Source organism: Coregonus lavaretus (genome assembly GCF_964263955.1).
Source record: "Coregonus lavaretus genome assembly, chromosome: 4".
Taxonomy (NCBI): Eukaryota; Metazoa; Chordata; class Actinopteri; order Salmoniformes; family Salmonidae; genus Coregonus; species Coregonus lavaretus.
This window is the reverse complement of record NC_139991.1, coordinates 52,311,137-52,327,457: the sequence shown is the minus strand read 5'-3', so window position 1 is coordinate 52,327,457 and position 16,321 is coordinate 52,311,137. Positions and strand designations below refer to the sequence as shown.

Below are 16,321 nucleotides of genomic sequence, written 5' to 3'. Positions count from 1 at the left end.
ACTGAGGCCGTCGGGCTCGGACCCAGTCTGACACTTGAATGATCGACTTCTTCACTCTGTGTGCCTTGTCAAAACGCTGTTTCATTGCTCTTTGGTGCCTGGTCACTGCCTGCTGTTCTTGGGTGCGCCTAGTCGCCGGTTCTGCTACTCTCTGTGTTCTGAGTCTGTCCAGTGGCAGTTCCATCTCACGACCTAGCATGAGGGATGCCGGGGAGACCTGTGTTGATGTGTGTTTGCTTGCTCTGTAGTGCATTAGCGTTTGATTCAAAGCAGTTTGGAACGTGCACCCCTGGACCAGGTGCGCTCTGATGCCGTTCTTCAGCGTTTGGTTGAAGCGTTCCACCCCTCCGTTAGCTTGTGGGTTGTAGTAGGCCGTGCGGATGTGTTTGATTCCCTTGTTGCTGAGATATGAGGAGAACTCGGCAGAGGTTAGCTGGGGCCCATTGTCCGTGGTAAGGGTGAGGGGTAGGCCCCACCTTGTGAACAGGCTGTCTAGGATGTCCACGATGGCCTGTGCTGTGACAGTTCCGACAGGAACCACTTCTGGCCACTTAGAGTGGAGGTCATACACCACCACCAGGAAGCGCTGATGGTGAGGGACTGCGTGTCCATGGATCTCGCCACAGATGTCCAGTTGGATGTGCTCCCAAGGGTGGGACGGCCATGCGAGAGGCTGCAGGGGGGGTGGGGCGGACTGTCCTGTTTTCCCACTGAGGAGGCATGCAGCACAATCCCTGACCAGGGCTTCAATGTCGTGGTCGATGCCTGGCCACCACACAAGGTCTCGACATCGCTGTTTGACCTTGACTATGCCCAAGTGACCCTCGTGCGCCATGGATAGAACACGCGCACGCAGGCCACTCGGGACCACAGTGCAAAACCCTCGAGAGACACAGACTTCTTCCCAGCAAGAAAGTTCGTGCTTCACTCTGGCGAAAGTCGCCAGCTCTTCCGGCACATGTGCTGGCCATCCAGTGCGTATGTAGGTGCGCAGGGTAGACAGTGTGGGATCCTGTTCCGATGCTTGCTTCAGCTCCTCCAGTGAGACGACTGACTGAAGAGGAGCGTAGAGCATTTGTACAAGCTCTGTTTCGTTGTCGTCTGGCAAGACGGTCGGAGTAGGAGCGTCAAAGGAGCGTGAGAGGAGGTCTGCCACCACGTTATCCCTCCCCGGAGTGAACTTCAGCTGATAGTCATACTGTCTGAGGCGGTCGGCCCATCTGTGCAGCCGAAGTGGCTTGTGGCCAGTTCCTGATGCTGACAGTAGCGTTGTGAGGGACTGGTGGTCGGTTCGGAGTGTGAACAGACGGCCATATAGGTAGAGGTGCCACATTTCGCACGCCCAGACACAGGCCAGTGCTTCTCGTTCGCCCACAGAGTACCGTTGTTCTGTGGGGCTCAGGGCCCTTGAGGCGAAGGCGACGGGCCTCTCAATGCCATTCTGCAGCTGTGAGAGGACAGCTCCTAGTGCTCCAGCTGAGGCGTCACATGTGACAATGGTGTGGCAGACGGGGTCAAAGTGAGCCAAGACTGGGGCTGTGGTGAGCTGGCTCTTCAGTGAGCGGACCGCGTCTGAGCAGGCTGCCGTCCAGGCCCATGGCTCATCCTTCTTGAGGAGCTGGCGAAGGGGCGCTGTGGTCTGAGAGTAGTGGGGCAGAAACCGGAGGTAGTAAGCTGTCATGCCCAAGAATGAGGCCACCTGAGAGGCTGAGGTCGGTTCCGGGATCCGGTGGACGGCTTCAATGTTCGACATGAGTGGGGCAATGCCTTTGGCCGACAGGCGGAAGCCCACAAACTCGACGGCTGGAGCTGCAAAGGTGCACTTTCCACCGTTCAGGGTCAGGTTGTTCCGCAGTAGAGCACTGAATACTCGGTGGAGTCGATAATCATGGATGTGGAGGTCAGGGCCGTGGACCACAATGTCATCCAGATAGACCGCCACCCCAGGTATTCCAGCGAGGATGGTGCTCATCACCTTCTGGAAGCAGCTGGGGGCGGAGCTAAGTCCAAAAGGCATGCGTGTATATCTGAACACGCCAGCATGTGTGACAAAGGCTGTGAGGTCTCTGCTAGCTGCATGGAGGGGTACCTGAAGATAACCCTGACGAAGGTCAAGCTTCGTGAAGATCGTGGAGCCATGGAATTGTGCGGTCAGCTCCTCAGCTGTAGGCAAGGGGTACTTATCCGGGACAACGGCCTTGTTCACAGCACGGAGATCCACACAGGTCCGGATTCCACCGGACTTTTTGGTTGCAATGACCAAGTTTGAAATCCAGGGGGCAGCGTTGACTGGCTCAATGATGCCTGCATCCAACTGTGACTGGAGATCTTTTGTGACGTCATCACGCAGTGCAAAGGGAATGCGCCGCAGGGGCTGCATGACTGGGGTCACTTCCGGATTCACTAGGGGCCTGTGAGTAAAGGCTGTGAGGCAGCCCAGTCCATCAAACAGAGTCAGCCAGTTCTGTTGCCATGTGCAGGTAACCTGGTAGATAGCTGACCCACTGTCATCTCTCAGTGTGAATCCCAAGCCTGTGAAGAGGTCGAGGCCCAGGAGGTTGGCACCCCGCTTTGCAACATGAAATGTGAATGATGGCAGATGTTTGGTGCCGTAGTGTACTGGGACCTGGAGGGTGCCTACAATGTCTATTTTAGATCTACCGTACCCACACAGGGCAGTGGAGGGCTGTTGGAGTGGTAGGTGACTGAAAAACTTGTAGTAAGTGGCAAGGTTGAGCAACGACACCGCAGCGCCAGTATCCAGCAGCAAAGGCAAACCCACCTCACCCAGCTGCACAGTGCATGTCCTGAATGACACATGGTTGGTGGAGACGGTTCGGATTTCCGTGTGTTCATGTTGAGAGTGAGATGAAACGAAGGGCCTGTTCTGGGTGGAGCTAGTAGCAGGGGCAGAACGACACACTTTCGCAAAGTGATTGTATTTTGAACAGTTCTTGCATATTTTCCCACGGGCTGGGCAGTTTGAAGCCCTTGAATTGTGAGAGCTAGCCCCACAGTTGCCACAGCTAGTTCTGTTTGTTTGTCTGTGTGCCTGCTGCACGGGCATGTCGGTGTCTGTGTCCATGCAGCTATCGACGCGGGAGGGCGTGCGCAGCGCGTGATCGTTGTAGTGCGCCTGCTCGGGCTGAAGCTGCTGTGTGAGAATGGCTGGGGGCCGAGTGTATGCTGCAGAGCTGTCTGTTAGCATAGAAGAGCATTCCAACGCCGCTTCAACCTGGAGTGCTATTTCAATAGCTCCATCTAGTTGTAAATTATCCGATTCCAAAAGCAGTTTCTCCCTTGTCTTTTCACATAACGTCCCCTCTATCAACTGATCCCTGATGATCTCGTCCTGAAGTGTCCCGTAGTTACAAGAGCTAGCCAAATCCCTCAGATTAGCCACGTAGCTTTGAATGGACTCACCCGGCCGTTGGTGTCTCTTCCGTAGCCGGTAGCGTCGGAGGAGCACTCGCTCTTTCCCGGCGAAGTGGTTCCGTAAGAGGCTGACTGCAGCAGTGAATGTAGGAGCCGATCCAAGCGCTCTGAAAATCCTCTGTCCCTCTGTACCAAGGCAGTGACGGAGCAGTGCTGTCCTCCGCTTGTCGAGATTGTAGAAAAGTCCATAGCTTCTAGATAAGTGTTAAAACTATCAAGCCAGTTATTCCACGGGACTGGAGGTTCGCCAGGCACGGCGAGGAATGGTGCTGGCGGTGGTAAACTGAATTCAGCCATCTTCGTCGCCAATGTTATATCTAGCCTAGTTGTAGAAGAACGGACATCTGCACAGTTTCACATTGAACATCACTCTGTCGTTTAATGACATGTGCCACGCATTCTGACAACCCATTCATCCGTAACGCAGCACACTGTCGTAAACCATAACAACGTACAGTACGACGTACAGCACGTCGTACCATACATAACAGAATGAACTGAGAAAATGAAGAGATGGGAATGGGAATAGTGCAGCGGCAGCTATTTAAGGGGGTCTGCCGCAGCACTACCAGTGACTAATCTGAAATTCTTACTCAGAATGTATCCTGCGGAGTGGAAGGATACGATATTGGAGTGATCCAATATAGTGCTACATAACACTTTTCACGCCTAAACAAAGATTAGGGATAAACTGACAAGATACATGTCTCTCCGCCCTAACAATGGGAGTCGTTGTCCACAAAGAGGCACGGCGGGCTGCATGGCTCCGAGGGTTGTTGATGTCAACTGCCGAAGCTATGTTACTAGCCTCATGCAATGAATATGCATAGCCATCTCGAAACAACTCCGATATAAAGTGTTTTTTCTCAAAGTTGGTGGGCGAAACAACGAAAAAACGCCATCTGCTGGAGGGAGACAGATTTTCTGCGGAGTTGGGCCTCTCTCTTCCTCTATCCGCTAACTTCCGGTGTATGCATTATGTAAATTGTGATCAGGGACTATCTATCAATTCTTAACTTTTGTCACGGGACTCGGACTTTATCCCTCTGTGGAAGATTCAATTTGTAAGCTTATACTGGTTGATTCTCAAGATAATAAGTCTAATAATTTACCAATAAGAAATGTGAAGTCAGACAAATACAGTAGGCTTTTTCCCCTTTCTGAATAGCACCATACAGTCTTAGACACTCCCTCGGTGTGGCGCATTGCAAGACTTGACTCGCAGCTTCTAGTTAGGACTCTATCGACGCATAAGAAACCTCTGTACATGGGGTTAAAGACGAAGCATGGATCCAATTCAAGAAAAACCGAGCAAGGAGGTCGACATTTATCGTGACACATGGGTCCGCTTCTTAGGTATGCCATAAAAGTGTGTTGTTTTTGGATGTCTTGAACCAGGGGGATGTCCCCGTCTAATCCCTCTCACGCTAAGAACAAGCGTAAACTAGTACAAGATATAGCTAGCTCGAGCTGGGTTGCTAGATCGTGAGCTAGCCAGTTTTTGGTCTGAATTTGATCTACTTATAAATAGATGCTCTATACTTGATATTGTTTTGTAATGGTTGCTTTCGACCAATTCAAAGCTCAGCAACACGATCAAATACTAATGTAGTCAAATAGCTACCAATCTAGTAGCTGCCTTCAAACAGCTAGCTAGTTAGGTTAGTGGGTTGGGTAAATTGCATGGTACTTCCTAGTAGTGATTTAGGATTGACAAATAAGTAAACGCTCATCACATATTTAAGCACCAGTTCCATTGAAATGATACAATGTCTGGAATCTCAGTGTAGTAGGCCTAATAGCTACATTAATATAGCTGTCCCTGCATTGCAATAACATTTATCCATACTGACCTTAGAGTCAAAAGTGTACAGAGGATATCTGTTCCTCCTTCACATAAGGCAATCGTGTTGATTTCTAACTTTTTAGTCATTTAGCAGACGCTCTTATCCAGAGCGACTTACAGTTAGTGAGTGCATACATTTTTCATACTGGCCCCCCGTGGGAATCGAACCCACAACCCCGGCGTTGCAAGCGCCATACTCTACCAACTGAGCTACAGGAGGGATCAATAACACTAGCCACTGTGCAATGCATTTACATTTTCTGCTGGGTTCTTATTGGCTGGGGGTGACATTGAAATGTGCTATGTTACTCAAATAACCCCAGGGCCAGCTGCAGATCGGTGCTGTTATTTTAATTTATTTTATTTGACCTTTATTTAACTAGGCAAGTCAGTTAGAACAAATTCTTATTTACAATGAGGGCCTACACCGGCCGAACCCGGACGATGCTGAGCCAATTGTGTGCCGCCCTATGGGACTCCCAATCACAGCCGGTTGTGATACAGCCTGGAATCGAACCAGGGAGTCTGTAGTGACGCCTCAAGCCCTGAGATGCAGTGCCTTAGACTGCTGCGCCACTCGGGAGTTATGGCCTGCATGCACAGCTCTCTGTCTATCTCCTCTACCACTGACTCTCACTCCTCTCTCAGACCGGCTCTCTCTCTGTCGTAAACATTTAGCATGAAGCATCTTTATAGCATTATAATCAACACCAATCAATTATCGATCAGTGTATTGTAAAGCACATTCAGTAGCCTACGTAGTTAGAAATGAACATAAATGACAGTGTTACAGAATCTGTTCAGAATGTGCTGTTGTTCTGCCATATGAGTAGCATAACCTTTCCCAGAAACAGATTCACTGAAGTAGCAGAATTGGACTGTGCATTGAATTGTTTTTGTTTAGTGCTGCCAGTGTGTTAGTAGAAGTACAAGCAGGGCTCTAAATTAACTTTTTCTTTGGTAGCCTGGTCCCAGATCTGTTTGCGCTTTTGAAACCTCTTACACTATCATTCTAACTCCTTTTGATACCAAACATGACATTGGCATGATAATGAGTGGCAAGGACTAGAATGTTAGAAAAAACAGACTGGGGTACCCAGGCTATAGCACTGGTGTTCCTAACTTATAGCACTGGTGCTGCCAACTTATAGCACTGGCGCTCCCCGCAACAAACAGTATAGGAGCACCGGAAAAGGAGATTAGGCCTATCCTACCTTTGAAACACATCTCCTGGAGTAGCTATCCAGCACCTTTCCTTTCTTCCAATATCATCTTAAACCATAGCCTACTGGTCGTTGGTCACGTTACCAGGTTGTAAGCCAGCTAAGTAACCTGACTGGACGAGGTACCAGGTAAACAAATACACTACATGACCAAAAGTATGTGGACACCTGCTCATCGAACATCTCATTCCAAAATCATGGGCATTAATACGGAGATGGTCCCTCCCCCCCCCTTTGCTGCTATAACAGCCTCCACTCTTCTAGGAAGGCTTTCCAATGGCAGCGAGCTTTACACCACTCCAGCCGACACTTGGCATTGCGCATGGTGATGTTAGGCTTGTGTGTGGCTGCTCGGCAATGGAAACCCATTTCATGAAGCTCCCGACTAACAGTTCTTGTGCTGACGTTGCTTCCAGAGGCAGTTTGGAACTAGGTAGTGAGTGTTGCAACCGAGGACAGACAAGATTTATGCGCTATGCTCTTCAGCCCTCGGCGGTCCTGTTCTGTGAGCTTGGGTGGCCTACCACTTTGCGGCTGAGCCGTTGTTGCTCCTAGACGTTTACATTTCACAATAACAGCACTTACAGTTGACCGGGGCAGCTCTAGTAGGGCAGAAATTTGATGAACTGACTTGTTGGAAAGGTGGCATCCTATGACTGTGCCACGTTGAATGTCACTGAGCTCTTCAGTAAGGCCATTCTACTGCCAATGTTTGTCTATGGATATTGCATGGCTGTGTGCTCGATTTTATACACCTGTCAGCTATGGGTGTGGCTGAAATAGCCGAATACACTCATTTGAAGGGGTGTGCACATACTTTTGTATGTAGTGTATCGCTCATATAACCTTGTGTGGTGTGTAAAGGCCTACAGACCTGACGTTAGCATAATGTTTGCCCACAGGGTGGCAGTACAGGTTCAGCAGCAGCCAACACAGCAGGAGGAGCTGTGTAAGCGTTCTAATGACAGACCAAGGGCATTATTAGTCATTCCAACCCTGTTGGAGCGGACCGTGCATATTGCTCCAAAGGTCACCGCCCATTCTATGGACCGAAATGTGTCAGGGGGGTTATTGCTACTAACCACAGCCCCAAACAAAAGTGAATATTAATGTACCCCCCCCTTTACATGGCAGAGGTCCAAGAGGGACATTTGAATTATTATTCTAATACATTTTGTTTTACCTCAGGCCCCCAGCTCTGATCCGGTGGGGGTTGGTCATGATTTGTTTAGAGGCCTCTCACAACAGACGAGGCAGTTAAAGCCTTAATTGCGCTCATATCTTACCCTGGCATGTCGTCTTGTGCCCACAGGCTATGCCAACGAGGTGGGAGAGGCCTTCCGTGCCCTGGTGCCAGTGAGTGCTGTATGGGCCACATATGCAGTTGCCACCGTGTATGTTTCCGCTGATGCTGTGGACAAGGGGAAGAAGGCTGCCGTGGTAAGGAAGGAGGACATTTTGTAAAAGCAAAGCTCTATGTTCTCATTCTTATCCTATGTCTTCATTTGAATTGATATGAGCTACCATTCTTTTAAGGGGTCGTGGAATTATTGCCCTGTGAAGCATTTATATTATGAACTTCCAAAAATGTAGTTAACACTCTCTGAATACTGCCAAATGACATTATTTTTCAACACATGCAAAGTAAATGGAACTTTTCCAGAAAATCCAAAGAGAATGTTTCATAGAACACAACTCAACTCCCACACTGAAACAAAGTGGTCTGAAGCACAGAATGTCACACTCTGTGTCTATCCCTGTGCTGTAGGAGCATGGTGACAACCCAGGGAAGACAACCAAAGTGGCTGTAGCGGTGGTGGACACGTTTGTATGGCAGGCCCTGGCCTCGGTCGCTATCCCAGGCTTCACCATCAACCGTGTGTGTGCTGCCTCTCTCTACCTCCTGGGCAAAACAACACGCCTGCCCCTCTCCGTACGCAAGTGGACCACCACGGCCATTGGCCTCTCCACCATCCCCTTCATCATCCACCCCATCGACAGGTGTGTGGGTGGGCGGTTAGATAGTGAAGGAAATGTTTCCGTGTGTGTGCCCGTTATGTGTCTGGGAGACAGTGAAGGAGTGTGTGTTCGAGAGACAGAGAGCGAGCATGATAAACGTGTGTGTGTGTGTGTGTGAGAAAGAAAGAAGATAGAGCGAGAGAAACCCTGAATGTGAGCGGGAGGAAGAAATAAGAGTAGCGTGTGTACTTTGGCACGTTTGCACATCAATGTTTATGGTCCCAAGTGTGCCAAGGTATTAGCCTGCAGTTAACCGTCTCAGCCTGCCTGTGTTTCTGTTCACCAGCCCACTGAGAGGAAAAATCCACACATTACCTTAGCAAACAGCATTACATTTTTTAAATGTATGGATCATTTTAAGTGTCAAATTAGGAGTTGCACACCATAATGACCTTTATTTTCGCTTTCTGTAGTGTTAAATGTGTAGCCACCATTCTTATTTATCTGAATCCATGTGGTGTCGTTGAAGAGAGGTGTATTCAGGGTGCTGTTTGTAGGGAGGGATGGGGGATTCCCCCTCTCTGCTTCTGCCATCCCCAGCTCTGAACGGTTGGTTATATTCCGTCCCCGGTTGGGATGGAGTTCCCCACCTCTGGTATGCATTACATTTATTTACAGATTATAAATAACGGATCATTGGCTTCTGAAGACTGTTATGTTTGATCACATAAATGGTTTGATTAGTCGGGAAGGCCGCAATTTGGGCAGCACGTGGCTTTTCTCAAACGGCTGATTGTTGAGTTGCACGGTTGTCAGTGAACAGCAGTTTAAATAGGCCAACATGCGATTTCTGAAAATATGGGATATTTCAACTCACAATATTGACTCCACCGTTTACAACCTGAGTATCTTACATGGCTGTGCGATTTGCGGTGAGTGCATAGCACATTCATATCTATAGGCCTATATGTACTTGATGACGCCTGTAGGGAGCCAGGACAGTTTCTTAAACCTTAAAGCCCTTCTCCTTCTTTGTGTTCCACAGGGGAGTGGACTTCCTGCTGGACTCCAGCCTGCGTAAGGTCTACGGTCAATCTGCAGGAGAGAGGCACGACTAATAATCACCACGACCACCCTGCAGCCTGGTCCTAGTGTCCCTGGACAGGTTAGCTCCACCAGGAAGTTTACCCTCCCACCCTCTGACCCAGACAGGACTTCCTCCCAAGCCATCTGAAACCTCTGCTGATCCCACTACTGTAACATCACTGTGAAGCACAAAGCCAATACAGCAGGGTTCCTCTACTCCAGACCTCCAGGGCCACTGTACTGTCTGCCACTTGTCTATGCCCCTCTGTCTATTCTCATCTTTTCATTTTAAACTCCAAGTTAGGGGGATCTATGACCCTTTGGCCAGTCAATGACTTTGTATAAGGGGGAAAAGGGATCCAACAGACAGTGTTGCCCTCCAGGACTGGAATTGAATACCCCTGGCTGCAGAGCCCACCTATTCATTTTCAGACCTCCACTTGGCGCATATACAAGGTAACTCTTGATGTTAGCCATATTTGGGAATATTTGGGTCAATGTCCTTAGACCTGGCATTAAGACCCTATTTTCATTACATGTAAACATCTGCCTTTGTTTTTGTTTGTTGTTTATTTCTGCCTCAAAAAGAAGGTCTTATGTACGGTTGTCTGTCACTTTGAATAGATCTTTACAGAGTATATTGTGATGCACTTGTCAATGTTCAGTCTTTAGATTAACCTTAGCTCTTTTTTGCCCCTTGTCATTCATTACCGAGGTGAACAGAATAGATGTAACAATTCTGGAAATGTTGGTTAGCACTAAAGATTCAGTTACTTTGGTAGCATCTAAGGTATAGAAAGCACTGTAATTATTGTGTAACATGCCCTATGCAGAAAGCATATGAAGGGAATATGCATAAAATACTGTAATTATTGCCAAAGATTTAGGCTACTCTAGAAGAGGAACCCATCAGTAGACAAAGCTGTGCTGCACTATGCAAGCAATCCAAGTGATCTTATACAAAAATGGGAATTGCTATTGGAATATATAAATCAGGGTGCTCCAACCCTGTTCCTGGAGAGCTACCGTTGTGTAGGTTTTTGCTCCAACTCTAATCTAGTGCACCTGATTCTAATAATTAGCTGGTTGATAAGCTGAATCAGGTTAGTTACAACTGGGGTTGGTTTGAAAACCTACATGATGGTAGCTCTCCAGGAACATGGTTGGAGAGCCCTGATGTAAATTAATGTAACATACTGAATTGGGAAATGTTGCCAATTGTTCATTCACCAGAACTAACATTTAGCAACTTCTCAGTTATAAGTCCATTTGTGTTTTTAATATATTGATTACTTTTTAGTGAAGTGAAAAATGCCAAAGTCACCAAAACGCAAAATGTTTGTGATAGTTTGAATGTTTTTTCGTTCTAATTATTTGCCCACATAATCAATTTCATATTTCGATATCAATATATTTTCATGCTGGAAACATAAGGGAATGTTTATTTTATAACATGTTTGTTTTAGCCTAAAAATTCAAATGTGTTCAAACCTGCTACTGATGTACATTTACATTTTCTTTTAGTAGTCAGAGAAATTGAAAGACATTTTCTTTGACAAAATGATAGTAATTTATCATTGAAAGTGAAAGTTATACTACAATGGGCAGCTATTTAGCTATCCCCCTACTCTGAAACTGTTTTTAAATATACTGTAGAAAAACAACACCCTGTATTGTATACATTTTTATGAATGAATCTTTTTTTCCTTCCAATTTAACATATTCAACATATTTTAAGTTTCTCGGTGAGAATAAGATTCTTCATGTGTATTCATTTCACACTTGTTTAAATGAATGGGCAACCCCTCATACGCAGCCAAAACACTGTCGCACATACAAGTAATGTACTTGAACCTTCACAAATCCATATCACAGTACAACATTTCTCATGCTGTGGTGTCAGGAAAAAAAGGAGTAACTATGGATGTGTTATGACAACACACTCATTGGCAACAAGTAGCACAGAATTGTCTCAGTAGCGTTCCTCTGGGGAATTATGATTGACAACTCTCACCAAGAGATATTGTTGCGTAATTGTGTTTGTGGTTTGACAATAAGGTCTGACAAATTGCTGTATTGATTTTAAACAACATTGGCTGCATTGAGAAAAAATTTGCAGTCACAGCTTTCATTCCCTGCAGATTGTACTGCAGCAACACAACACAACATAGATTAACCAATAAAATGCCTACAGTGCCACTGTCAAAGCCAATCACATCAAAGACCTCAACGAGCCAAGTGTCTAGTTTCAGTCATTTGTCGTAAGCGATCCACAGCTGACAGCAATTATTTTGATTAGCTGCATTAGCTCACATAAAAAGTCCAGGTGACCTGAGTGCTGGCCTATAGTCAGAATTATGTTGTTTATCCACAGTGTGCTGTTCTTGATGCTTGTGGCCACAATTGTGGCCCAAACAGGTATGCCAACAAATTTGATAACTTGCTAAATGTATGTGTAAGGTCTGGCTTTATCATTTTAAAAGTTTGGATTCATTTACATTTTGCTAATATGGAAACAAATTAAAAGTTGGACGATATTCTAAATGGCTAGTTAAAATGGCTTTTTCAGTGACCCTCTTTCCACCTATAGGAGTTCCACGAATAAGATACAGGGTAGACCAGTGGACCATCTCTGTGGAGACTCCACAGAGTTATGAATCAGATGAGATTCATCCCTATGAATCAAATGAGATTCATCCCTATGAATCAGATGAGATTCATCCCTATGAATCAGATGAGATTCATCCCTATGAATCAGATGAGATTCATCCCTATGAATCAGATGAGATTCATCCCTCTGAATCAGACAAGAAGTCTCTTGGTGCAGATGAACAAGGTGAGCTGACGTCTTATCAATCATTCAATAATCACCTTTAGTGTGTTTTTGCAATACTTTGGTTTGTAGTTTAGGCCATTGACTCATTGAAACTGCATTGTATCTTTCAGGTGAACTGACTGAGTCTCCAGTCTGGTTTCTGTTCCTGGTGGTCCCTATGGTGTTGTTGACAGCTATGGGAGCTCTGGCTGTGGGTTACTACCTGTGTGTGTGGAGGGGAGGTAGAATAGGCTACCGGCCCAGCAGAGACCTATTGACAAACTTTTAACCAATTTACTTTCTGCCCTGCTTGAAAATAAAAATTGCTAATACATGTTAGTTCCCTGGCTCCTCCTGCCTTTTGTAAAAATCATATACTGACATATGTCCATTACATGAAACATCCACAAGAGGCCCTCGTGGTTTACTGATGAATCGATTGCTACTGGGACTGCTACATGGCACAATGCATGCCAAATCTGGACCTAGGAGATTCTAGGCTGTCAGAATGGATGTTTCTTTGGGATAGACTAGTTCATATTTTATGTTTCTCCCCTGTTGGTAAGCTGTCATTTAGGACAAAGTAATTGATTATTCTTGTTTTGGCGATACCCATGGTGACTGACCTGGTGGTGCGCCTGATTGTTTAACACTTCTTCAGAAACACACTACTGTCCTAGATAACCTTTGGATTGCAGTAGTTTTTTTCTGATGCTGTTTCAGAACAACTTAAAAAAGACCCTTGCATACCACCAGGGGTCATATTGACATGTTTTGTACTCCCAATATGTGCTAGTATCACTAAGGTGTTGGCATTTAAACCATCTGCATATAATTAGAACAGATGGCATAGGAAAGCATCAGACAACCAGTACCTGTTTCTCCTTCCGTCTAAAACCCTGCTCCCATTTTCCCACTGTGGTCTTGTCATAATCATAACTATGTTGTGATTGGCAGGTTGGAGAGGGGTGTGTCCAGGTGATGGTAATGTTTTTATTTTTTTTATTTCGGGTTTGTGAGAGGAACGGCCCCACATCAAATCCGCAAACATTTATCATGAGGCTCCCTTGACCGATATCAGGTGGCGTTAGGAGGCCCAAGGAGAAAGAGCGCTGATGAATTGAATTAATCTCCCCATATGTGATGGATGAGGGTGCTGGGAAAAGGGAGCATTGTTCATCTGTCACTCTGATAGCCACATCCCTCTTTGATTTGTTCCTGGGTAGTGAAGGCCACAAGTGGCTAAGAGAACTCCTCCCCTTTAGCTCTCACCCCATCCACATACCTCAGTCGCTCCCCTCATAATGCATTCAGGAATCAACAGTGCCTAACATTACTTAAGAATACACAGAGCAGAGATGCTGGCGTTTTGTTTTTACCAAATGTTACATTTACCACAGACCTACCCTGACACAAAATACTAAATAATTAAATGGATTAGAGTAGGCTAAATAACATTTTGTTCACGGTAGATTTATAAATGGGTAAGTTCATGGTCGGATCATATTAAGGGCAATAATTGAAGTTACCCACGGTGGTTGATTTATTGAGGTTTGCAGAAGGCTACGTTTGGGTATCAGTGTATGTGTAGATTCATTCATGAACATCATTCTCCCTCAGACCAAAAGTGAAAGCAAAAAGAAACTGATCATATAAAATCAGACTGGGAAGGAAATTAGAGAAAATTATGCTACCTGTCATACTGGCTGCATTTACACAGGCAGCCCAATTCTGATATTTTTTCCACTAATTGGTCTTTTGTCCAATCACAGACCTTTCACATCAGGTCTTTTTCAAAACTGATCTGATTGGTCAAAAATATCAGAATTGGCTGCCTGTGTATACACAGAACACTAAGCTAATACACTTTCAGCTGACCTTACAAGAACCTTCAACTGGATAAGGCTACTTTCACAGTACGTTGCTTTGTCAAGCAGACAAAAAATCTAATATGTATATTAAAAGTCCAGCACAGTCATCCTATTTCCCAAGTAAAAATTGCCTTTGAATGACCAAAACATCACCCATAATATTTGTACACTATTATAATACTCAGAATTGTTACCTTTTCCCTCATCTCTAACTTCCAGGAAACCTGAAAGAATAGGGTGAGTGGGTGAGGAGCTTATAGTAATGAGCTCACCTTGACTGACAGCTCTTTGAATTGCCCTTGTGGTTGTTGCCAGTTAACTATGGGCCACATGTCATTCCAAGCCTAAATAGTATGCCGCATCCTTATTTTCTCTGCAAAATGCTCTCATGGTAAACAGAGCTGATTATGGAGTGTTGGATATCAGACAAACAGCAGGAGAACACACTTGCATTTCTATTGTTTTGTAACTAATTACAGAATACAGTTAACTGATACACTTCTTCACAATAATTAGTTAAGCCTAAGTCACCATAGGATCCTGTGCACTGTATGTATTGTTTTGGGGGGTGGGGGGAATGGACCGCGGACCTATAAAAGGGGCCGCAAGTTGCCCATCCCTGCCTTAGAAACGTAGACATAAGGGAATGTGGGTGAAAACGGCATACAATAAGTGTACTGGACAATTTATTGGTGCCTCTGCATTAGCATTATAAATGACAATATGTTCAGAATTGTACGTATTGATCAGACATTTATTGGATCATTTACAATAGGCCTGCATAGCCGAAATATTGATCAACATTAACATTCATGAGAAATAAAGGTGAGAAATATAGGCACCCGGCCGCCCGAAAGTGTGCAGGACCCATTGTATTGTATAATTTGTAACACTCATCTCCTGTCCAAATACTTGAAAAAACAATACCAGGTAATAAAATGTGATACCATATCACGTAAAAGTGTATTACTTAGGCTTTAGGAAATGAAACCAACTACAGAGATTGATGGAGAGGGAAGGGGAGGGGGAGAGGAGGGGGACCCATGTACCCAGCTTCAATCAAGCAGGCTTCAATCACCCCCAAAATTGAAGCGAGAGACAAATCCAGCTATGGCCTCCTCCTTGTCAGGCCTCTCACTCTGGGCAGACAGTGGTCCTGGGTTGGACAGCTTGCACAGCTTCACCACATACGGCGCTGGATCAAAGGTGACCTCATTAAGAAAGAGATCCAGGAGCCTGTCTACGTACCCTGTAATGTTTTTGAAAAGGGAAATGTTTATTAAATGGTTTGTGCATTTAATTTCCTTATGATGCTATCAATTAGTTGATGTAGTGATCTACTCGTTCTACAATGTGTTTTCTGGTGTTTTTAAGAAGTACTTCATTTTAAATATGCAATATTTGGTTGTGCACTTTTCTGTATAGTTTTTTCATGTTTGTATTTGGAATTTTTGTGTGCATGAAATCAGGGGCACAACTTTGGTTTTAGAAGTAAAAAAATAATAATCCAGTTGGATAAACACTCCAAACAGCCTACCCGACCGTTCGGAGGCGTCGTTTGGATCACATTCCAATGATAAAACTGCCCCCCCAAATCCCAAGTGAAAGTTGCGCCCCTGCCTGAAATGCGCAATTGATGCAGATTTGAAATGAATAACTATGACTTACAGTATGTTGGGTCTGTCTTCACAGGCTTCACAGCATATCCTTCCTTTTTGCATTGGGAAAGCTGCATTCCTGATGAGGTGGTTGCCTGGGAAAGTGTGCAGACGGAGTAGACGTTGAATCATTACAGCTTGATGATAAGATACACTACATGACCAAAAGTATGTGGACACCTGCTCGTCAAACATCTCATTCCAAAATCATGGGCATTAATATGGAGTTTGTCCCCCCTTTGCTGCTAAACAGCCTACACTCATCTGGGAAGGCTTTCCACTAGATGTTGGAACATTGCTGCAGGGACTTGCTTCCATTCAGCCACAAGAGTATTAGTGAGGTCGGGCACTGATGTTGGGCGACTAGACCTGGCTCGCAGTCGGCGTTCCAATTCATCCCAAAGGTGTTTGATGGGGTTGAGGTCAGG

General features: G+C 45.6%; 1 protein-coding gene across 4 annotated transcripts; it reads left to right on the top strand.

Annotated features, from left to right (window-relative positions):
* The first annotated feature begins 4,413 nt into the window (after positions 1-4,413).
* LOC311128163 (mitochondrial fission process protein 1-like) lies at positions 4,414-11,779 on the top strand. Of its 4 annotated transcripts, none has more exons than XR_014613191.1 (5): positions 4,622-4,791; positions 7,817-7,944; positions 8,273-8,505; positions 9,509-9,632; positions 10,697-11,779. XR_014613191.1 is itself a non-coding variant. In XM_084160151.1 (4 exons), the coding sequence occupies exons 1-4, from the start codon at positions 4,722-4,724 to the stop codon at positions 9,579-9,581; spliced, it is 504 nt and encodes a 167-aa protein (XP_084016277.1). In that variant the 5' UTR covers positions 4,414-4,721; the 3' UTR covers positions 9,582-11,779. The 4 variants fall into 4 exon arrangements, 1 of the variants encoding a protein (XP_084016277.1); XR_014613192.1 differs by having other exon boundaries at positions 9,509-10,231; XR_014613193.1 differs by having other exon boundaries at positions 9,509-10,546.
* Positions 11,780-16,321: the final 4,542 nt, after the last annotated feature.

Bases quoted from the DNA above. Each gene is read 5' to 3' on its own strand.
- LOC311128163 (XM_084160151.1), top strand. From the start codon at position 4,722: ATGGATCCAATTCAAGAAAAACCGAGCAAGGAGGTCGACATTTATCGT. The intron at 7,945-8,272 runs GTAAGGAAGGAG...CCTGTGCTGTAG, and splicing joins AGGGGAAGAAGGCTGCCGTG to GAGCATGGTGACAACCCAGG. The intron at 8,506-9,508 runs GTGTGTGGGTGG...TGTGTTCCACAG, and splicing joins ATCATCCACCCCATCGACAG to GGGAGTGGACTTCCTGCTGG.